Source organism: Macrosteles quadrilineatus, unplaced genomic scaffold (assembly GCF_028750875.1).
Source record: "Macrosteles quadrilineatus isolate MER2022 unplaced genomic scaffold, UCM_ALF_1.0 Scaffold_1__1_contigs__length_201487025, whole genome shotgun sequence".
Lineage (NCBI taxonomy): Eukaryota > Metazoa > Arthropoda > Insecta > Hemiptera > Cicadellidae > Macrosteles > Macrosteles quadrilineatus.
The window spans coordinates 175,723,990-175,746,979 of record NW_026542594.1 but is presented as its reverse complement, the minus strand read 5'-3'; the positions used below and the strand labels follow the sequence as shown (position 1 = coordinate 175,746,979).

Here is a 22,990-nt window from a genome sequence, read left to right as displayed (position 1 = left end):
AAAGTGAGGCATTATATTAGAGACCATGTTTGAAGTGCGAGATTTGTCGAGCACTTTAAATGCTTCATGTTGTTAGCCTCGGGATCACTGGTATAGTAATAAATAAATAATGGTATAAAAACCTTATACTGTCAAAGTGATCCTTTGTAGTCCAAATATAGGCTACTGCATATATAGTTGGACTACAAAGGATCACTTTGACAGTACAAGGTATTTAAACCATTATTTATCACTTTAAATGGTTGAGAATATGTATAGACCCACGATCACTCATGTTTTGAACTTTACTTTTCGTTACGCTACAAAGAATAATTTTTTTCTTCATTAAAAAACTCATAGAATTTGTTAGGTTATACCTTCAATTTAAACTTAACATTTACTTTAGTTGTTGTAAATTGAAACAGTTGATAAAACAATAACAAATATTTATTTGTTTACGTCGGCAAAATCCAAAAAAGATAGTAACATTACTTTCGCTTAGTATACATTCTTTTGTGTAGTTTTTTATGTTTCTTTTCTTAGTAGTTTATTAACTTTTTTGTGAACGGAGTATCAATATAATATTTCCACAACTGAATTCCTCACACAACTGGGTAAGAAAATAAAATACACAATTAAACTATTGTTTTTAATGTAATAGAAACATAAATCTATTGGTAATAAACTTTAGGACTAAATCATAATATTTTTAAAATAAACTAAACCATATTTTGATATAAGTTTAATAGAGAACGATAATAAAGAATCACAATATCAAATAAGAACTGAAATATTTGCTTAATTTGTTTGAGTCTATAACTTTCTATACATACCACGTAATTTGAAAAAATGTCCCCCGTCTTCATTCACACGTAATTTTTGTCACTATCACTAACACATTGTACTCAGAGGCACACGTAATTGCACACTTGTCGCAACATCGTAAGTCCAGTGTCCGTTCGTCATAAGTTCTTCTTGATGAACATGCGTCGATGTTTTAGTAGTAATACTTATGTACATAAATAACCAAAGCTACAAAATAGTCAACGCTGCTGTTCCAAATTATTTTCAATGGTCAACATGAAAAGGTCAAAATAAATTTACAACTCGCACAGTTATGAAACAACCAAAAATAATTTCCTTAGTTATCTTACTTCTCAAATGATTATTGCACAACTTATTTCAAAATGACCATTGAAAGAATTTTCAAACAAATTGGAAAACCTATAGCAGTAAGTTTATACAGACATTATTTACATACTAAATTACACTCACTAGATACAAAATACACAGATTATGTTAAAAGTTTGTCGTATCAGTCTTTAGTCATACATACTAGTTGTACATCACCTTTTTATGGATATTGAAATATTGGTAGAAAATATCTTTACATTTTGGTGTTATATGAGAAATAAACATTACAATTTTAGAATATAAGAAAATATTTCATGATTGTTTTCTATATATCACGTTTTGTTTTCAGTATTTTGTGTATTACTTTAGTCGTTTTATGGCTATCCCTTAATAGTTATTGCAGGTAAAAATTTTGATTACAATAGACCCTAATAAAATCATCATATACAATGTAATCAAACTGTGGCAAGCATAACTGACAACTCAACTTAGAGAAGTACATAACAAATTATGTTATTTTGTTTATATCAAATATACGCTAAGTCTTTTTGAAAGGCATAAATATAGTCTGTCATTTTAGTATAGGGATTCTTCAGAACAGATTAATCAAACAATTATTTTATTGTAAAAGATTGTACATTAGAATGAAATTAATACAGCTATCATCTTGTAATGCAACCTTTGTTTAACTGGCCTCAAATTATCTCAGATACTCTATTCCATTCTAAAAAACTTAACTGACCAAATGACTTAATTTGCCTTGAAATCAAATATATAATGTTTGACTTTTAAAAATGAATTAATAAATAAATGAATTATACAATTGAGATAGTCAAAATTTAAACAAAGCCACTAATTATTATTAAACTTGTACAAAATATGAACAATAGTGTTAAATTTTAACATACAATTGTATGAATTACAGTCAGTAACAGTTAGGAAAAGCAATAGTCACAATTCACATTAGAGAATTAGTAAAGCTAATTTTAAACATGTAAAACCTAATATAAATTATAATAAATAACAATGAAATGAATCATAACTTTTGTAACCAATATTTTACTGACATGACTAAAAAAAATCGTAGCACCAGACAGTTTGAATAAATTCTTTATTACACAATGTTTTTCTCAGTTTACGAGTCTGTAACACGTTAAGATACAAATCACCTGCAAACATGTTGTAAATTTTATCAATGGTAATTATTTACACAATTGTAAAAATGATATGAATATTCTTAAATTACAATAATTTAAATTAGCTAAAATTTACATGAGGTAGTCTTAGTATTTTAAGTAGTACTTCAAAAACAAATTATACAACCTGAATAATTGTCTTGTACAAATCCGTAATAAATTTACAAACTATTTTCCTTAGGCCTATCAATGGTTTAACAATTTTCACCTACAATTCAAACAAATCAAGAATTGAACTGTATCAATGTCTTAATGTAGGTTTAGTAAGCGTAACGTAGGATTACTCCTGACGATTAATTTCTAGAGTAATTCCATTATAAGTCGTAAGAATTACAGTCTAATTAAAAAATTCACAGGTAACTCGACACAGCCAAAATGACCGAGAATTTTGGCGCACAAAAGTAGTTGAAACACTTCAGTAAATGTAACGTATAGTAAAGTCTCGTCGTAATTGTGCACACTCACTTGCGAGGGACATTACATTAGAATATAGGTAAAATAATTGCATCATGTTATATATCAGTTAAATTTCTACAGTTTAATTCAACTGTTACTAATCAAAATCTATTAAATTTATAAAAGTAATACTTTTATTTTCAGGAAAAGTTATATCTATCCTGATAAAAAAACAAAAAAAAAAACACATTAATCTTACGGCAAACAAATTACTTTTGAAGACGTTTTAAACTTCAAATGTGACCCATTATTCTAGTGCTAAAATATTGAATAAAAAAAATAAACAATATTTTAAACCAAAAATTTGCACACATCGACCCAGCAAATTTGTAAAATGTTAATTAACCTCGTAATTATTTTACCTACAAACTTACAAGTAAATGTTTGTTACGTTTTGTCAATAAGTAATAACAGTAAGTGAAATAGGTTACAAAATCATTATTATATCTATCAATCTCACACTATTTTTTCTATTTGAATATTCTTAAAAAGTCTATTCTAATAATTTTCTAATAAAAAAGAAAGAATTCTAGTATTTTTACTAATTTTCACTTGCAAACAGAAAAATCCTACTGTTGCCTTAGGAATACCTTCAACTGAAATATCAACTTGGCAATCATTGAGTGAAAACTACCTATTCAAAATTATGAAACTATACTTTCAATTGATTTTTATCTTTATGTTGGATGGACTAAGAATATCCAAACAGAAAAGCATTATCTTATTATTGTTTTACACGTAAAACACATTGATGTTGATTCATCTGAAGCTGAATATTTTTATTCAAATTTCTTCAGAGAAGCAGCGTGGAAGATTTACAGCTTAACCTGAAACAAAATTAATCATCATAATTTATAAACGTGATTAGGTCTATTATATTATAATAATTATTCAGGCGGTTTGAGTGGAAGTGATTCCATCCCCTCCACCTCACTCTTACGTAAAAGCAACAGTCAACAGCTGATCAGCTGATATACAGAGTGAACCAGCTAAAGTGTGACAATAGCTAACTTTTTTAATATGAGAAGGACAGTTAACTTCTTATAGGACACTCCCCTTTAGGGATGTTATAAAAATCCTTATGCAACAACCCTGTATTTTATGATTGTTTTAGAATTCAAATGCAATTTAAAAACCTTTTTATTCTTGACACTTTGTCTAAAGCTCGTTTTAGGAGTTAAGAGTATGTTACACCTAAGAAAAAATTACTTGCGATGTAGGCCTACACTCTGCAAAACCATAAACATCACTCAGGGCCATGTAGACTTCATCAACTTTCTCGGTCACGAAAACCGTCATCATTACTATGCCATGTGTAGCCTAAGGAGCAGACAATTGTCAGTGTCAATGGATAGCTTAACCTTGAAGCTTTGATTGACATTCCTTTGTTTTGCTTCCATTTTATTTTTTGTCAAATGAACTGTGATTTTTCAAAAACAATAATGTGGTAGCCTACTTATTATTAATAATGGGCAGAAATGGTTAAATATACAACAAATTTAAACACATTAGACTAAAAAAAACACAATTTATAAAGTTTACTAGGTATTTTTCATGGACAATGTGGTTATGTTAGTGGAAGCCTATTGTATTGGCGGCACAGTCGGATCAAGCGAGGCGTCAGGCCATCGGAGGTCGGATTAGCGAGGTTCTACTGTACTCATTTTTGTTCTTGACCTCGCAACCCACCTATCCGGAAGGAGTTAGGTTGTCATTCCCTACCTAAGATATTGATTCATGCTGATAGAACCTGATAGTACCTTTTTAAAAGTTGAAGCCGCCCATGGGCACGCTCTGGTCTGTAGCGAAGGTGAACTGTTCACCTTGCTGTGACGGAGCTACTCTGGCGTCCTCGTCCTCGCTGCCAAAGTAATGTTCAATTATATCAAACGCCTTCTGGTAGATGTCCATGTTCTCATGTGATTGTAGGAACTCGATCTTATCCAGTCCTGCAAAACACACAATTAAGGGTTAGACAATGATACAATCAACTCAAGGAGGCCACCATTGGGCTATCGGAAACGGTAAGAGTTAGAGAAAACTTTTGGAATTTATTATGGAACACCCTTATATATTTTATTAAATAAATAAATAAATATTTTATACTAAATATTTCTTATCTTAAATATTTTATGATATTTTTGGAATGTAGATGCAATTTTAAGACTTATTTACATTTAGCATTTTCACTATAAACTTACTCGTTTAGGAGCTACATGATGCAACATGTACACCGGAAGTCATTTTTGTATAGGCTGTAACTCCTAAACGAGTGGGGTTATGAAAAAAATGTCAAGAATAAAAAGGGTTTTAAATTGCATATTCTATCCGAAAACATGATCAAATATGAAAAGGGTGTTCCATAAGAAATTTCAAAGTCCTGCTTCTTATCTCTCCCACAATGTAAACTTCTTTATTCAACACTCTTAATTCCTGGTTATGCCTTATCCTCCATTCACCGTTGTCTAGTATTGGGCCAAAAATTGTTCTTAAAATCTTGTTTTCAAATATACTATTATTTTCCTTCTTTTTGTTGAGCATTCATGGTTCTGAGCCATATTTTGATCTATTCTTGCAAATAAAAAACCCCTAAATTAGCAAATCAGTATAATACAACAAATTGTAGCCACAAATTTCAAAATGTTGAAATACAAACAATACCATATACAATACTAACCATAGCACTCCTCAATGAGAACAGCGTACGGGTTGACAGTTCCAGAGGCCTTGGCATCTTGCTCACCCAGCCTCAAGATATTCTCCAGTCCGTTGAGAGCAACCTGGATGATCTTGGCGTCCATGACAGTCAGCAAATCACACAGCGGACCAATGCAGCCCTGACAACCACACTACATGGAATCAGAACGTACATAACTACCCAAACTGATATTTAGTTTCTAACCCTGAAACTTATAAAAAATCATATAGGATAAAAAAATTCCCGTTGTAGTAATGTCACAAACTAATAAAATCATAAAATACACCTTCAAACAACCAGAAGAATTAGCTGGCTGGTACGCTAATGTTATTAGGATTGTGTGAAAATAGATTTTGGATTCTAAATGAAAACTTCATAATAGGCTAATTAAATATTGAATATTTGAGGGCAATTTACTATATTATTATACCCACCAAAAGTGAACAAAGGTCAAACAGAAGTTACAGATGACATGGGCCTACATTAAATTTGATCTAGGCCTATTTAAGTTAAAATATATCGTTTTAATTCAGCATCACATTAGATTTCAGTGCATTAGTAGAAGCCTAAGTCAGAGGGGTTACAATTCCAGGGCTAAAATTCCACTCTGTAGACAGATCAAATGAGCGTTAGTTCTAAATGAAGGGGGTACAATTCCGGCCTGTCCAGTTTTTTAGATGATGGATTTAACAAAACCACTTGTGCATGCCAATATCAAAGTTTTATGAGGGTGCACAATTCTGACTTGGACATGCCGATTAGGTCGAGAAAATTATACCCGTCATTACCCTGGGTGGAGTACAATTAAGCCTTCCCTCCCCTGAATCGACTATGTTTGTATGAAATAATGTTATAGCATCACGGATATGATAATGCCGTGACCCTCTAGGTATAGCCTGAAGTAATAAATGTGTAAAGTGATTCTGGGCTAGAACCTAAGGTCCTAGAGTGTAAAGGTGGAACATTACCTGGTTGACAAGATAGCGTATCTGTTCTGCAGTTCCGCCTGACGTAGCGTTGGTGATGGCCCACGCAGCTTCCTTGCGAGTTTTGAACTCGGCTGAGCCTAAAATCTCCATCAGGACTGGGAAGATGTTTGCATCTATCACCGCCTACAATCAAATAAAAAATGAGTGTCTAACACGTCCTAGAGCCGCTCTGATCGGTTCCAGGAATGATTATTTGAAGATTACTCTACTACGTTTAATCTCTGATTGCCACCAGTGGGGCTGAGAGTTGCAGAAAACAACAAAACGCAATTGTTCTAGTGTTCTGCAATAACTTTTATTGTAATCTATCATTACAGGTAACCAAAGGGTGTCTACCAAACATCTTTGAATGTCTGGATGGTTTTTGTAAATGGAAAAAAAAGATTTATCAGGATTGACTTTAAGCAATCAGTTCTCCAATGTTTAAGAATCGGTGTACCTGTATCTGCTGACGGTTGCCGGCAGTGATGTTGGAGATGGTCCAGCAAGCCTCTTTGCGAATGGACTCCTTGGTGGACATCAGCAGTTCCAACAGACAAGGCAGCACAGAACAGTTGAGAATCACCTGAGTCTGAACATCGTCACCTGTCACTATGTTGCCTACAGCTCTCAGTGCGGCAGACACCACGTTGTGTTGGTTGTGCCTAGAACAAGTCAATTATTGTACAGTGTGTAAATAGTCGATTGAGGAGGCAGGGGGTGGTACGTTTAATTCTCAACTAGTTAGTGCCATAGCTGGAGAGCTGAGTGTCTAGGCAAAGCACATTTTTTAATAATGTAGGCCTACTCATTAATAATGCTAATTAGTAATGCTTAAGGGTGTTTGGTCAAAAATTTGATGTCTTATTTTTTGTTATTGTTCAATTGTACTAAAAATTAGAGATACAAATATATAAGAAAAAATTTTTTATTTTGAATATTAAGCGAGATATGGAGCTTGAAAGTAGTAAATTTTTAATCTTTGGTACCAGTTCACAGGGAGAATGGGTAATGCGATTCTCACCAAAATTTGCATTCAGGTGTGGAAAAATAAGATAATAATCACTAGCTATTTAAAATTAAAAAATTTAAAAAAAAATTATTTTTTATTTTTTATAAATTTTTTAAAAAATTAAAAAAAAATTTTAAAAAAATTTAAAAATAGCTCTTTGTTTTTGGGAAAAATGTATCTGTATGTTGGAATAAAAAGAAATGTGATATGTTAACTCGTTTGGGCTGTGAATTCGTACCTTTGATGCCTTGCGCTGTCGGAGCACTACTCGTTGAGAGTGTGTACACTAACACCGGGGCTTTAGAATACAACGATAAACGTATTCTTTCAATGTTAAAGGATGTTAATAATTACGTGATGTTAAAGTATTCTAAAGCCCCGGTGTTAGTGTACAAACTCTCAACGAGTAGTGCTCCGACAGCGCAAGGCATCAAAGGTACGAATTCACAGCCCAAACGAGTTAACATATCACATTTTTTTTTATTCCAACATACAGATACATTTTTCCCAAAAACAAAGAGCTATTTTTAAATTTTTTTAAAAATTTTTTTTAATTTTTTAAAAAATTTATAAAAAATAAAAAAAAAATTTTTTTTTAAATTTTTTAATTTTAAATAGCTAGTGATTATTATCTTATTTTTCCACACCTGAATGCAAATTTTGGTGAGAATCGCATTACCCATTCTCCCTGTGAACTGGTACCAAAGATTAAAAATGTACTACTTTCAAGCTCCATATCTCGCTTAATATTCAAAATAAAAAATTTTTTCTTATATATTTGTATCTCTAATTTTTAGTACAATTAAACAATAACAAAAAATCAGACATGAAAATTTGCGACCAAACACCCTTAAATTACTACTTAGGTTTGCTGCAAAAGGAAATAAAGTGTATTTTTAGTAAAATATTAATAGCTTTGTACGAAATAAATAAATTTGCCAAGTTGTATCGAAATATAAAATATAGCCTCTTTATAAACAAGTAAACTACAGCTAAGTTATGTACTTATTCTCCGTGAAATAACATGGGTATTTTGAATTAGAATATTTTTTTAATTTTCTCCGTAACCAATAACAGTACACAAACGCTTCAATATACTAAACTATTTTTATTTAAAGTTCTTCAAAATGGCTTGGAGGGAAGTTAGAATATTTTCTGTTTTGATGGTCAAAAATGAGGAAAACCAATATTTACCCCATAAACCCCGTTCCCATGGTCCAATCATGCTGGTTCGTAAACTCATTGGAATAAACGTATGTTTACACGTTTGTACCAAATTTCATAAAAAAATCGGATGATTTTTGCTCGAGTTATCGTGCTTAACGTAAACATAATATACGGATGGTGTATAACCTTAGGGGACATCAACACGAAAAAGAAATCGGTCCAGGGTCAAGGTCTTACAATGAGACCTACGATAATAGCTTATTTGCTCTATGGAAAATTCACTAAAACACAATTTTAACTATGATACTATTGCTTAAGAAATTTTATGTATTTGTAAACTGAAAGGTTAGTGTTTGAATGTCACCGCATAAAAATTATCTAGATGAGATAGTAAACAAAGGGAATCGTTAATCAAGTTTTGTAGGCTTACATGAGCAACTCCACAAGCCTACGGCACACTCCTGCATCAATGACTGCTTGTATCTTGTCGTTGGGTCCGTCACTGAGGTAGCTGAGAGCCCAGCAGGCGTCCGCCAACACGTCCGCATCAGAGTGGAACAGCAGACGCGACAGGACGGGAAGACAAGGTGAAACCTGTACACAAACGTTTAATGTAGGCCTAAGCCAGTCAACTAGTCTAACCATTACACTATTGTAACATAGAGCTCTAGGGCCAACAGTAAGGATAGCAGGGGTTCCTTACAGTAGGCCTAATGGGAATGAGCCCAAACAGGTACAAAGAAACACAAAACATTAACCTATAAACACAAAATATTGGAATATTTCACTCTACCAGTACTTAAATGGTATCAGTAAATTATCAGTTTGCCACCTTAAAAAACCTATATAACCATAGTGTGGAATAAAATTATACATTATATCGTAAAGGGAAGTCAGCAAAAGGAATATTCACCTTCAGGAAAAGGCCTACTCAAAGAATACTTGCCTTAAGCCCCGTTTCCATCAAACATTTTCTGCTCAAAACATTGTTGTCAGCTAAACTCACAACAAAGTTGGAGTAAAATGTTGAATGGAAACACTAGCATAATGTTTTGAGCAGTGTTGGCCAACAAAAAGTGTTGGCAGCCGTTGCAGCTGACAACATTGTTGTGAGCTGTGCTCAAAAGGTAATGGAAACGGTGTCCAGCTGCCAACACTGCTGTGAGCAGAACTCGCACTTGCTCTGTGTGAGTAGTTCCAGCACATCCACCGCAGCACCATCGCACCTCTAGCCTAGCAGACGGGTTAAACACCAACAACACCACTTGTTTTTGTAAATGGTGTAAACGTAAACATTCTTGTCTCGTGTCGGTGTATCTTGTTGTGTTGGGCTTTTGGACGGTATAGTGAGGCCATGGCGATGTCAAGTCAAGATTGGGGAAAAGACGAAGTGTTAAAGATGATATCTTTGTATGAAAGTGAGACAGTGTTGTGGGATGTGTCTTACAGCAAGCACAAAAAACTAATAAAAGGAGTGATGCCATCCAAGTATCTTAATGTAGCTTCTAACATTTCGCCAGCTGATATGGGACCGCGCTCACCATGTTTAGCGATTAGAGGAGCCACCAAGTTTAGTAATTCTTCAAAGTCAGTTGCCGTCATTCGTACAAAATTTTGGGATCCTGCTCGAAGTCTTAAATCCCTCATAAGGGGGTTGTAGGCACCTTCAACGGCCCTTTTAGAAAAAAAAACTCCTAACCTACCATCGCGGTCGCTTTCTGCGTTTTAAACTAATTAATTGGTGATATGCACCAGCCATTACGACGAAAGCAGCAGCAGCAGCAGTCTCTTCGCTCTCCATGATGAAGGAGCACTGGTGTAGATAGGTGTGTGGGTGTGGATGGTTATGGTAGCATAGATAAAAGGAGTATATGGTAGTGAAATGTGCTCGCAGTAGGTTGGCGGGAAATGTTGACGCGAAATGTTGGCGCGAAATGTTGGCGCGTACTGCTGGAATGGAAACAGCGCGCCAACATTGTTGGGAGCTGTGCTCAAATCAACTTGAACTTAGCTCCCAACATTGTTGGTACAAAATGTTTGATGGAAACGGGGCTTCATGATGACTTTAAAAATAAAAGCATTGAGATAAAGGAAATAATAAATTAAATGCCAAATCTTGTCTGTCTTTTGAATTTCTTAACGAAGAGCACTTTAATTAAGATATGACAATTCTTTCATGCATAGTAATTATGAGCTGTAGATATATCGTATATATGTCCTTTTAAAAGAATAAAAAACAGTTTATTTACGCAGCAAAGCTTAGTACAGTGCTAAAAAATATCGTCAGAAATAGTTAGCTATGTCAGCCTTTCAATTTTGTGACAGAACATAGGAATAAAAGAGATATTTGAATAATAGTTAGCCTACACATGCAAATATTTTAAAAAAGAGTGACTAGCCTATTTTTTAGATTAAGAAATTTAGGTTACCTTGGCAAAGTTGGGTGCTGGGTTTTTGCCACGGCACAGATTAGAAAGAGCCCAAACTGCATTCCGGACCATTGTCAATCTGCTGGATTTGCTGAGCAGCCTACGCACAAACAACAATTAACTTACAGATTTTTGATAAAAATTTAGGTTAGGACACATGTCTTGCATACATTTAGACTTAGACAGCATGCATTAGACTAATAAAAAACAAGTTTTATAGAACGTCTGTTTAACCAGTAAACCTGTTATTCGGTCTGGGTCCCTGAGGAGTTCGGATAAGAGGGAGTCTACTGTAGCTAGCAAAAGGCGGAAGACCAGGGTTTATATTCAATTTAAAAAATAACCATGCTATAAAATGCTGAAGTTGAAGAAACACGCTAAATAAAACAAAATTACTAGGGAATATCACATTTATTGCAATGGTGGTTGTGCCAACTGTTCTTGTGGACCTTGAGAAGGTGCTAAAGCACATTTTACATGATACACATTTTCTCTTTCATGATTTGGAATTTGACATTAGTAGTTAAAAAGAAATGGTAAAAACTGTACGAGAATAAGTAAGTTTAAATACTTTAATACTTTTCAATAAAATGGCAACCACACAAAGTAGAAGAGTGTTGCCGGTCTTGATATTTAAAGAATAGCTAGTACCACTGTAACTTCCATTTGTAAAATCTAATTCTGGAACAATACTAACAGGGCCGTGTTAAGGGTTAGTGGAGCGTTGGGCAAACCCAAAAGCAGTGCCTTCATTTTTTCCTAGTGCGGGCACCCGGTGGGCGCCCCCAAACCTTCAGCCTGAATACTAAGAAAAGAAAATCACACGAGACAAAAGATTTCCAGTCATACAATATAGAAAAACCCAATATTAAGAAGAAAACATCTTCAAAAAATGGAGAGGAAGAGGGGCTTTGATCTATAGAGAAGAGGATTTTCATAGCTGAGTAAAAACATAACCTAAAAAGTAAAACACTTACTGTAGCAATGGTACGAGGATGCCAGAGTCCAAGACATGGTCTCGACACTCAGGACTGTCGCCAGCTATGTTGCCCAACGCCCAGACAGCTTGTTCCTGGACGTCCTCGTACTCGGAGTTGAGCAGCTGCACAAACACAGCAACCGCACCAGCCTCTATCACCATCCGAGTCTGCACACTGGTGCCAGATGCAATATTGGTGAGGGCCCACGCCGCCTCAAACTGTCAAATAAGTTATTTTATTTGTTTTGAAATTTCTGAGCAGACAAAATAAATATTCCCCTGTCAAAATATTATAGGTTTGATAGTTCTAGAATAATTTCTCATCCTGACGATCTAAAATAAAAACAAAATACAGGCCTAAAAACATATTCGTCCCACAAACCTGTAACGTTGCATTGCTGTTGTTTTGCAGGAACTCGACAAAGCGCGGCACGATGCCAGTCTGAATAACCTCGTCGATAGGAGGGTTGGGTTCGCGAGAGAGCAGCTTGCGGAACTTTTGGGTGGCGTCTAACTGGTCGTCCACGCTGGAGCTGTAGAGAGCCTGGACCATGGCTGGAGTGATGACTGGGCTCGACACCAAACCCAGCATGTCCTCCTGTCAAAGTACGATTATATTGAGTTAGGAGAGTGTGATCGATTCTGAAGAGACCGACCATATTTAATAATCCATGAGCTTACCTTAAGGCCTAATCCAATGAAATAAAAACCATTAGTCTATTAATAAGCCCCATGATGGCTTTACTATTCTAAAATTTTGAGCTAGGCCTAATGCACTAAATTGCATTAATTTAATGCAGAGATAGGCCCTAATTACTAGTTACATAGATTTTTAACGAACTAGCTGTGAGAATAGAAAAACAGGACTTTAAGTGCATGCTTAGGACTACTACAGTCCTGAGCAAACACAACGCATCATAATTTAAGCTAAATAGGCTCTGTTACCTGTTACACCTGATGAGCAACAGGCCTACATTTATTAACTCGACTAAAAATATGTAATGTACAGACTTCTCTGTTTTCACCTCACACTGTAAATAAAACATGTAATTGGAATTTCTTACATTTTTTAAAAATATATTTTAACTGTTTATATTTTGTTGCTATTTTGTCGCCAGCATGGCAACCCATAAGACCCATTTTAATTTTTTTTTTATTTCATTTATTGTTCTTACTTTTGAGCCCATTTTAATTTATAAAGGGACTCTGCACACCTACAGGAAAACATCTTTCTAACAGTATGCGTAGATTTTCCCTGCAATTCACACGAGCTGAGAAAAAGGTTTTAAAAAACATGCTAGCCTATTAATATATAGATAATAAAGAACAAATGCATCACACCTTTCATACGCCCGACTAGTTTTATTATTTAAATGTGTTCACACCCATAAATTTTAGTCTTATGTTATGTCCTAGATAACAATTTAAAATGCATAGGAAATAGCAAAATAAACCAGAATCAAGATTTTAAGAATCTCAACAGCTATTTTTACCTGCATTGTGTCCGCCTCATCTGACAACAAAGGAATATTAACATTTCTTCGCTTAGACAGCTGCTGCTCTCTCTTCTGTTTTCGCAACTGAACTCCCTCTTCCTCCCTTCTTCGCCTCAGCTCCTGAGCGTCTAAACCGGTGTTTTTGTATCGATACTTGTGGCTTGGGGCAGACATCTAGAATAACAGACAAAGTGGTTTACTTACTTACTCCCTCGACGTCGTTGACCAGCTCTTGCTGGATAGACATATAAATCTATGTAACATAGATTTATAATTTTGGCGGCAGGTTAGACGCAAATTTTACAAAACTCATCTAGGGAGTACAAAGGCCTTGGTCATGACAAAAACTTCAATCCTTTGGATGCAAACATCTAGCCTATTGCGATTACCGTGACCATGGGAACATATATGAACTAATACAAGAAGTTGTCCCGTGGTCTAAAACTCAACCAAAATATGTATTGTCATGGACAAATAGAATAAATATAGACTGTCAAAGGAAGGTTCCGCGATGTGCAGCTTTGTTCCTCGCTGTATGCTTCCAGCAGACGCTGCAGCGGTGTACGTCGTTACTACACGGCAATCCTAGCCGAGGACGCCAGAACTTATACTAACCACAGCCCAGCTGACAGTCTATATATATTTTATTTGTCTATGGTATTGTGCAAACTTCTCTATTTTCACTCCACGCAGTAAATAAAACATGTGATTGGAATTTCTTCCATTTGTTTTGATTTTCTGTTTATATTTTGTCACCAGCATAAACCCATGACCCATGTTAATTTTATTAAAATTTAAAATTCATTTTTTTGCTTGTTTTTTGGCCCATTTTAATTTATAAAGGGATTCTGCACATCTACAGGTAAATATCTTTCTAACAGTAGGTATGCGTAGAATTTCCCTGCGATGCATACGAGCTTAGAAAAAAGGTTTTACAGAAACATGCTCGTCTAATAATATAGCCTAGGGAGATCACTAGAAAATAAATTTATGCTGAAAATAACGGTACAAAAAGGTTTTTTGCGCTCTCAAGTATTAACAGAACTAAGGACATTTAAGTTTAGAGCACTTTGGAGTCTACACTGCAATCATTTTTAAAATATGTTGCAGTGTCTTATCCAGTGTTTTAATTAGACAAAAAAAGTCTGGAGATAACATAAAAACTAGATAACATAACAACTTTGTTCATTGTAACCTAAACTTTACATTCAATCCAACTTAACTTCAAAACACTTAATACCTCCCATCCTAAAACGCCTAAATTACGCTTCTAAAAGGCTAAAACGCTACTAGGTGTAGGGCCTAATTAGTCAGCCAGCTCATTTATATCTCTAAAATATCATTGACTAATGGTTCACTTTACAAGTGTTTCTACATTCAATGATAATTTTCTATATTTTAATAAACGATAGGCTTTTCTTAAATCTTCCCATCATTTCTCAACTTACTTCCACTTCACCTTCACTTAGTTATGTTAGCAGCGAAGAGACGCCATTGTTGATTGACAGATGTCCAAAATATTATTCAGGCCTATTTAATAAGTTATTTGATCAGCTAGAAATTCACTTGAGTTGAAAATGATGGTTTAATAAGATTCACGAGGTAAATAAAATTTTAGAATAACAATTTGATATTTGCGCGTAGGTAGACCTAAATGAATCCAATTAATAGGCTAGTAGGCTTCTGTTTCTTCAGATGATTGGTCATACCGTTGAAAATAGGCTAGGCAACGTTTCGCGATTGAGCAAACATCCCTAACCACATTTCTTACACTTCACTAATTTGCTGAGAAACTGAGAATACTACTATATTCTAACTAACCTCATCTTCATTCAGGGTGTCTAGTTTATTTCCATTATAAAATTCAAGACTAATTCCAGACTTTTCAAGACTAATTCCAGATTTTTCAAGACTAGTTTCTTCAAAAACTAGTGGGTGTTGATACCAAAATGTATCGATTCTCGATTCTTGATACCGATACCAATTTTTATAGATTAACCAAATTTTCTAAATAATACTACACCAACCCCTGTCTTTGTCATAAAGTAGTATTATGATAATGTGGTGTTTTCAAGTAAAGAAATAATGCAGCAAGAAAAAATTCTAACTAGCAAATTTGGTTTTTGTTATCATGAAATCTTTTGCGTACCGTACTTGAGTGCCTCCGTGTCATGCCTGTTTCTTATGCATAAATTGCCAAGCTAATTTCAAAGGAAAATGCAGCAGTTGATATAAAATGCCATATAAATTCCCATATTAACTTTATCTAAATAATATAAAAGGCAAAGCCCTCACTGACACACTCACTCACTCACTCATCACTAATTTCTAAATATATAAAAGGCAAAGCCCTCACTGACACACTCACTCACTCACTCATCACTAATTCTCCCACTTCCCATTTACCTAGGAGGCTGAAATTCGGTACACCGATTCTTTGGACATTAAATAGGAAAACTAAGTAGTTTTTATTCTGATCGGGCTTTCGGGTTCCGCCCCAGTGGCTCTGGAGTTTCCCATGTTAACCTTATGATTTGTCATATTTAAAAGGAATTAATGAATCTTAACAGCTGTTTCTATTAAACAAGTTGGTTCTGTTCTATGATGTTCAATAGCATTAAAGTTACAAGGATTACCAACAGGGTGCAGCACTATTACTTTTTTATTTTATTTATGACAACAGCTAATTTGCAACCAAAAGGTGAGTGAGCGTAGAGAACAAACTTCAACCTGGAGGCGAGTTAGCGTAGCGAAGGCGCTAACCCGAAGGCAAGTGAGCGCAGCGAACGAACTCCAACCTAAAGGTGAGTGAGCGTAGCGAACGATCTTCAACCAGGACGTGATTGAGCCATGTGAATACTTATGAAGTTAAACGGGGCAAAGCCCGCGGGTACAGCTAGTTTATTCATATTTGCAAGGAATAAAAGAATTTTGTCAGCTGATTCATTTAAATAGGCCTACACAAGTTGGTTCTATGATATTAAATAGCATTAAAAGTTATAAGGTTTAAAGGTTTACTAACAGAGTGCAGCACTAAGTTACCTATTATTTTTGTGCATTTATGACAACATCCAATTAGAACCAACTAGCAACAAAAACCTGTGAAAAATGAGGATTTCGCTTTTTTATTGTAAAGGGGCAGTGGTAGAACATTATGGCTATGGTAGATGTGCTATACTATAGCATACCGTAAATTAAAAGAACCAAATTTTCTGTTAACCCAAAAAATTACTTAACTTAATTAATTAAGGGTCAATCCATATCAAGTGGTCCAGAAATAAATTAATTAGTTGCTTCAAAATTTTTAATTTTTTTTTATCTTTTTATACTTGAAAGTAGGCCTACATATCAGTAGAAGTACAAAAATACAATTATTTTATTTTTATGTTATTTTTCTACTGTATGGCGGCCATTTTTTTGTTAGTCGAATGCCCATCTTCAGCGATTTCAGAGCTTTGCGTTAAATTAAATATTTCTGGTTCTACTAATCCTAGAACATTAAAATAAAAACCAATCTCTTCAGAAAGATCTAAACTTTAACGCAACGATGTTACAAAAACAGATTTTTAACAATTTATTTTTACATAAAGCAATTGACTAGATGTGTTTGTTATTTTTTTATCTGATAGTTACAGGTGTGTAGGCCTACTCCAAATTCTCAAAATTTCAGACTGTGGACTTCCATAGGGATTAAAATAAAATTTTTCTAAATCTTAAAATTTTCAAAATTTCAAAAGTTTGAAGCTTAATATCTCTCTGCTGGGCATGAAAATAAAAATTTTAAATTTGGCTCAGGTATAGTTCTAAGGGTATTATCCTGTAATAATTTTATTTTGTGGACTCAACTGGTTTTAAAGTTATGGAACATTGAAAAGTAGGTAGGTACTCAAATAAATAAGCATTACGTGTAATAGCGTGTAATAGCACTATTATATTATAATGAAGTTCGTTCGCTACGCTCACTCACCTTTAGGTTGGAGCTCGTTCGCTCCGCTCACTTGCCTTCAGGTTAGCTTGTTCGCCACGCTAACTCGCTTCCAGGATGAAGTTCGTTCGCTACGCTCACTCACCTTTTGGTTGCAAATTGGCTGTAGTCATAAATTTAAAAAAATAATAGTGCTGCACCCTGTTGGTAATCCTTGTAACTTTAATGCTATTGAACATCATAGAACAGAACCAATTTGTTTAATTGAAACAGCTGTTAAGAAATTACTTTTAACTATGAAAAATCATAAGGTTAACATGGGAAACTCCAGAGCCACTGGGGCAGAGCCCGAAAGCCCGATCAGAATAAAAACTACTTAGTTTTCCTATTTAATGCCCAAAGAATCGGTGTACCGAATTTCAGCCTCCTAGGTAAATGGGAAGTGGGAGAATTAGTGATGAGTGAGTGAGTGAGTGAGTCAGTCAGTGAGGGCTTTGCCTTTTATATATTTAGATGCAACACTATATAGGCCTATATTGATTTTTTAAATAATGTTATATTTTAATAATAGATTTTGATGTTTTAAGACACTCTACTACTTGATGTCTGCAACTGGTACAAATCTGTGAAAGGATTGTGTTCAGGGAATTGGTAGACGTCCTTTGAATCAAAATTGAAGTTCTATAATACATTTGTTACTACTTCTTCACTGTCTACAGAAAAGTATTGAATACCTTTAAAGTTTTTTTTTTTTAACAAATGTTTAACATATCCTTAGCATTCAAAATTTCAATGGTACATTGTAGACTATTAGCGACTTCGCTCTTTGCAGTGCCTCCTACACCATTGCAGGCATTTTTTCTGTGCGCAGTATAAAAAAAAATCCTGGCAGCTGGTGTTTTAGTACCTGTGACTGAATATTTCAGTAAAAAAAAAACGTTTTATGCTACTGTATAGCCACGGCCACCTTCAAATCCAGGCCCCGGCCTGGTAGAATTTACCTACAGCGTCATAAGTAGTATTGTTTAGCGCCAGACGTCTCAAAATATAACATGGCTGGATTGTGTATTATTAACATTAAATTTTTAACATTTGTAAAAAAAAAACTTTTAAGGTATTCAATACTTTTATGTAGACAGTGAAGAAATAGCAACAAATGTATTATAGAACTTCAATTTTGATTCAAAGGACGTCTACCAATTCCCTGAACACAATCCTTTCACAGCTTTGTACCAGTTGCAGACATCAAGTAGTAGTAGTGTCTTAAAACATCAAAATCTATTATTAAAATATAACATTAGGCTATTTAAAACATCAAAATCTATTATTAAAATATAACATTATTTAAAAAATCAATATATAGTGTCACATCTAAATATATAAAAGGCAAAGCCCTCACTGACTGACTGACTGACTCACTCACTCAAATCACTTATTCTCCCACTTTCCATTTAGGCCTACCTAGGAAGCTGAAATTCGGTACACCGATTCTTTGGGCATTAAATAGGAAAACTAAGTAGTTTTTATTCTGATCGGGCTTTCGGGCTTTGCCCCAGTGGCTCTGGAGTTTCCCATGTTAACCTTATGATTTTTCATAGTTAAAAGTAATTTCTTAACAGCTGTTTCAATTAAACAAATTGGTTCTGTTCTATGATGTTCAATAGCATTAAAGTTACAAGGATTACCAACAGGGTGCAGCACTATTATTTTTTTAAATTTATGACTATACAGCCAATTTGCAACCAAAAGGTAAGTGAGCGTAGCGAACACACTTCAACCTGGAAGCGAGTTAGCGTAGCGAACGAGCTAACCTGAAGGCAAATGAGCAGAGCGAACGAGCTCCAACCTAAAGGTGAGTGAGCGTAGCGAACGAACTTCATTTAAATATAATATTATGCTTCCAACGCTATTACACGTAATGCTTATTTGAGTACCTAACTTACTTTTCAATGTTTCATAACTTTAAAACCAGTTGAGTCCACTAAATAAAATTATTACAGGATAAGTTTAATAGGTAATTATTTGGACGTAGTGACTACTCGCAAAAGTGAATTTTTTTTTTCATAATGACCTAAATTTCACACTGAATCCGAAAATGATGTTTTTATTTTTCGGAAAATACCGGAAATTCCAGAAAAAAGGAAAAACGGGAAACATTTTTTTAACTCAAAATACGTCATGTGGGTAGGCCTACTCAAAATACGCGGAATATTGTGATGATTAAGAATATGCAAGAATTTTTTTTATCCGACGTCAAATAAGCGAGATTTTCACAAAAATGTGCGATGTTATTTTGGATTTTTTGTCCAACTTTTGTCTGTGTTAAAATACCAGCTGATCAGCTGGTCCTGGTCATTATTTTATTATTAATGTTTATGTTAGATTGAGTTAGGTTACGTTAGGTTGAGTTAGGTTAGGTCAGGTTTGGTTAGGTAAGGTTAGGTTAGTTTACTTAGAATACTCATGTTATTGATAAACTAACCCAACCAAACTTAACCTAAACTAACCTAACCTAACCTAACCAAGCCTAACCTAACCGATTATTCAGTTTTTTCGCCCTATCTCCGGTGTTTTTCATCGGATCAAAATTTTTTTTTCTTCTTTTTTTACTTTTTCCCGTTTTTCGGGAATTTCCGGTATTTTCCAAAAAATAAAAACGTCATTTTCGGATTCAGCGTGAAATTTAGGTCATTATGAAAAAAAAAATTCACTTTTGCGAGTAGTCACTACGTCCAAATAATTACCGTTTAATACCCTTACTTAGAACTATAGGCCTACCTAAAACTTTTGGTTTTCACATTACACAAATACAATAAGTTAGCTCAACCTAAGTTAACTAGCAGGTCTGTCTGTGCTTCTCACTATTGCTGAGAGACTAAATACAATTTTTTTTTAACTCAAAACTTGCATTAAACAGATATTTTTCATTTGAATGAGTAGGCTATAGAATGTAAAGTAAAGTGCAGCCACAACAATACTTAGGCAAGGCTAAGTTAACTATTTTTAAGCTAAATAATCAATCTAGGTATATGCCTACTAACTGATTAACATTTGTTCTCACAAACTGGGACCTTCGCTGACTCATAAGTTAGGCTAGGTCTACAGATATTGTCACAACTTTTCAGTGTCTTAGGCCAAAAGAAAAGCAAAAATGTTAAACTTTGATTAACATTTTGGTAATAAAGTAACTATAAGTAATCTATTTACAAAATACTAGGAAGAGGATGTCGACTCTATGGTATCAAGGACTTGTAGAATACCCAGGTCCAGCTGGGCTTTAGGTAGGCCTAGCCTACCACTTTACTTAGGTTTCATAATAACTTAAACCCCTAATAAACCTCGTCGGCATTTAAGTTTATCGGTTGGGATAGTATTTTGTCAGTAGCTTTGGGGTGATATAAAATTGCATTATACCCACACTCACAAATCTGGGTTTGGGGAATATTTAAACCTAGGTTTCCAAAATATTGCATGTATTCAGTATTGTGACACAACCCAGGCTATCTGACTTTCGTTCAAAGGGCATGTCTAAAGTAATAAGAAACACATTAAATATTAACTTTAATGAAACGATATATAGATAACTTGTAAGATATCTTAAAAACTGGCGTAACTTACGTTTAATGAAACCTGCAGATAATACAATATTTTATAGCCCGACAAAAATGTCGTCTTACACCACCATTCAGCATTCAGCTCAGCCAGCAGCAGCCAGTCAGTCAGTCTCAGTCATCGACCATGGAGTTTGCAAAAATTGGATTAGGCCCATCAGTGTTGCCACCTCTTGCAGAGTTAGGGCCTATACAGTAATGAATGCAACTATAAATAATTTACTTCGTTTATAAAATTTAGGCAGTTTTAGGGGAATGAGTATGTTTTATCTATGAAGAAACCTATTTTTTTAGTGTGGCCTTGTCCAGTAGCTAGCTCCTGACGACCCACTTATAGTACCCATGAGACGTAGGAATTGGCTAACTCAGGAACTCGCTAACTCGGTCGTGTGTCGGAACTGGCTAACTCCGGAACTGGCTAACCGTCTCAGTCAGGAATTGGCTAACTCCGGAACCCGCTAACTCGATTTTGTCTCGCGGCGGAATTCGCTAACTCTGGAAGTCGCTAACCCGGCCGCGCCCACTGCACGGAGCGTTGCCAACCTTGTACGACAAAATAATCGTACACTGCCGTATTTCAAAATGTCAGTGTCAATAAAGATACAGTAAATGTTATTGTTTTTTGTTATCAATTCCACTTTTAACAGATAACTAGCCCAAAGTAATTCAAAAGACAATTAAAAAATCATGAAAAAGTGTTTTTTTTATTAAACTGTACAATGGCCAGTTAAATGTTTATGATTTCGATCTTAAATATAAATGCCATCAGTATAAAAGAAAATAATAGGATATGAAAAATATTGAAATTTCAGTTTAATTGGTACTAAATAATCCTCTACGAAACTAAGCTAAAATACACGCAAGTTCTTAAACACGGAAACAGATGTATGTTACATGTTATAAAACCGTTTTTAGATTGTACACCTAAGGAGACGTAGGAATTGGCTAACTCAGGAACTCGCTAACTCGGTCGTGTGTCGGAACTGGCTAACTCCGGAACTGGCTAACCGTCTCAGTCAGGAATTGGCTAACTCCGGAACCCGCTAACTCGATTTTGTCTCGCGGCGGAATTCGCTAACTCTGGAAGTCGCTAACCCGGCCGCGCCCACTGCACGGAGCGTTGCCAACCTTGTACGACAAAATAATCGTACACTGCCGTATTTCAAAATGTCAGTGTCAATAAAGATACAGTAAATGTTATTGTTTTTTGTTATCAATTCCACTTTTAACAGATAACTAGCCCAAAGTAATTCAAAAGACAATTAAAAAATCATGAAAAAGTGTTTTTTTTATTAAACTGTACAATGGCCAGTTAAATGTTTATGATTTCGATCTTAAATATAAATGCCATCAGTATAAAAGAAAATAATAGGATATGAAAAATATTGAAATTTCAGTTTAATTGGTACTAAATAATCCTCTACGAAACTAAGCTAAAATACACGCAAGTTCTTAAACACGGAAACAGATGTATGTTACATGTTATAAAACCGTTTTTAGATTGTACACCTAAGCACCACTAGTAAAAAATAGTAGAAGATATAATATTCATATAATAAAACGTTACACGGTAATTTTAATTCACGATTCTTAATAAACGAATTGACGGATTTTCCTGATTTGAGTGTTGGATTTCCTTTATATTGCTTTCACAATCGATATAAACTATACCAAGCCATTGCTTGGTTCACCGTTCCCCAGTACTGAGCTTCACAATAGACAATAGCTTTGTTTTTGGATAACATTAAGTAATTTTAGCTATGACCACCAATTCATAGAATAGAATTGTAACAAACAAGAACGCCTGCGTCCATTTAGAATCAGCCTAGAGACAAACTCCAGACTTTTAAAAAGTAGGCCTACTGAAAGACGTAATTCAACAAAATTAAGAGGATGACCCCGGGTCTACACTAATAGCCTACGATAAAAAAAATTTTACA

At 34.6% G+C, this 22,990-nt stretch overlaps 1 protein-coding gene across 2 annotated transcripts; it reads right to left on the bottom strand.

Moving 5' to 3' along the window:
- Positions 1–614: 614 nt before the first annotated feature.
- LOC128990336 (importin subunit alpha-7) lies at positions 615–21,154 on the bottom strand. 2 transcript variants are annotated; one of them, XM_054412678.1, is made up of 11 exons: positions 21,058–21,154; positions 13,512–13,688; positions 12,401–12,616; positions 12,017–12,237; positions 11,040–11,139; positions 9,041–9,204; positions 6,892–7,096; positions 6,432–6,575; positions 5,443–5,614; positions 4,526–4,714; positions 615–3,592 (listed from the first exon to the last, which is right to left on the bottom strand). In XM_054412678.1, exons 2-10 carry the CDS (start codon positions 13,686–13,688, stop codon positions 4,530–4,532), a joined length of 1,584 nt encoding a protein of 527 aa, XP_054268653.1. In that variant the 5' UTR covers positions 21,058–21,154; the 3' UTR covers positions 615–3,592; positions 4,526–4,529. The 2 variants fall into 2 exon arrangements, with proteins under 2 accessions (XP_054268653.1, XP_054268661.1); XM_054412686.1 differs by having other exon boundaries at positions 5,443–5,602.
- Positions 21,155–22,990: the final 1,836 nt, after the last annotated feature.

Excerpts from the sequence above, each read along its gene's own strand:
- LOC128990336 (XM_054412678.1), bottom strand. The coding sequence starts at position 13,688 with ATGTCTGCCCCAAGCCACAAGTATCGATACAAAAACACCGGTTTAGAC. Across the intron at positions 5,615-6,431 it reads TACGCTATCTTGTCAACCAG|TGTGGTTGTCAGGGCTGCAT; the intron begins GTAATGTTCCAC and ends GATTCCATGTAG. Across the intron at positions 4,715-5,442 it reads TCTCATTGAGGAGTGCTATG|GACTGGATAAGATCGAGTTC; the intron begins GTTAGTATTGTA and ends TGTGTTTTGCAG.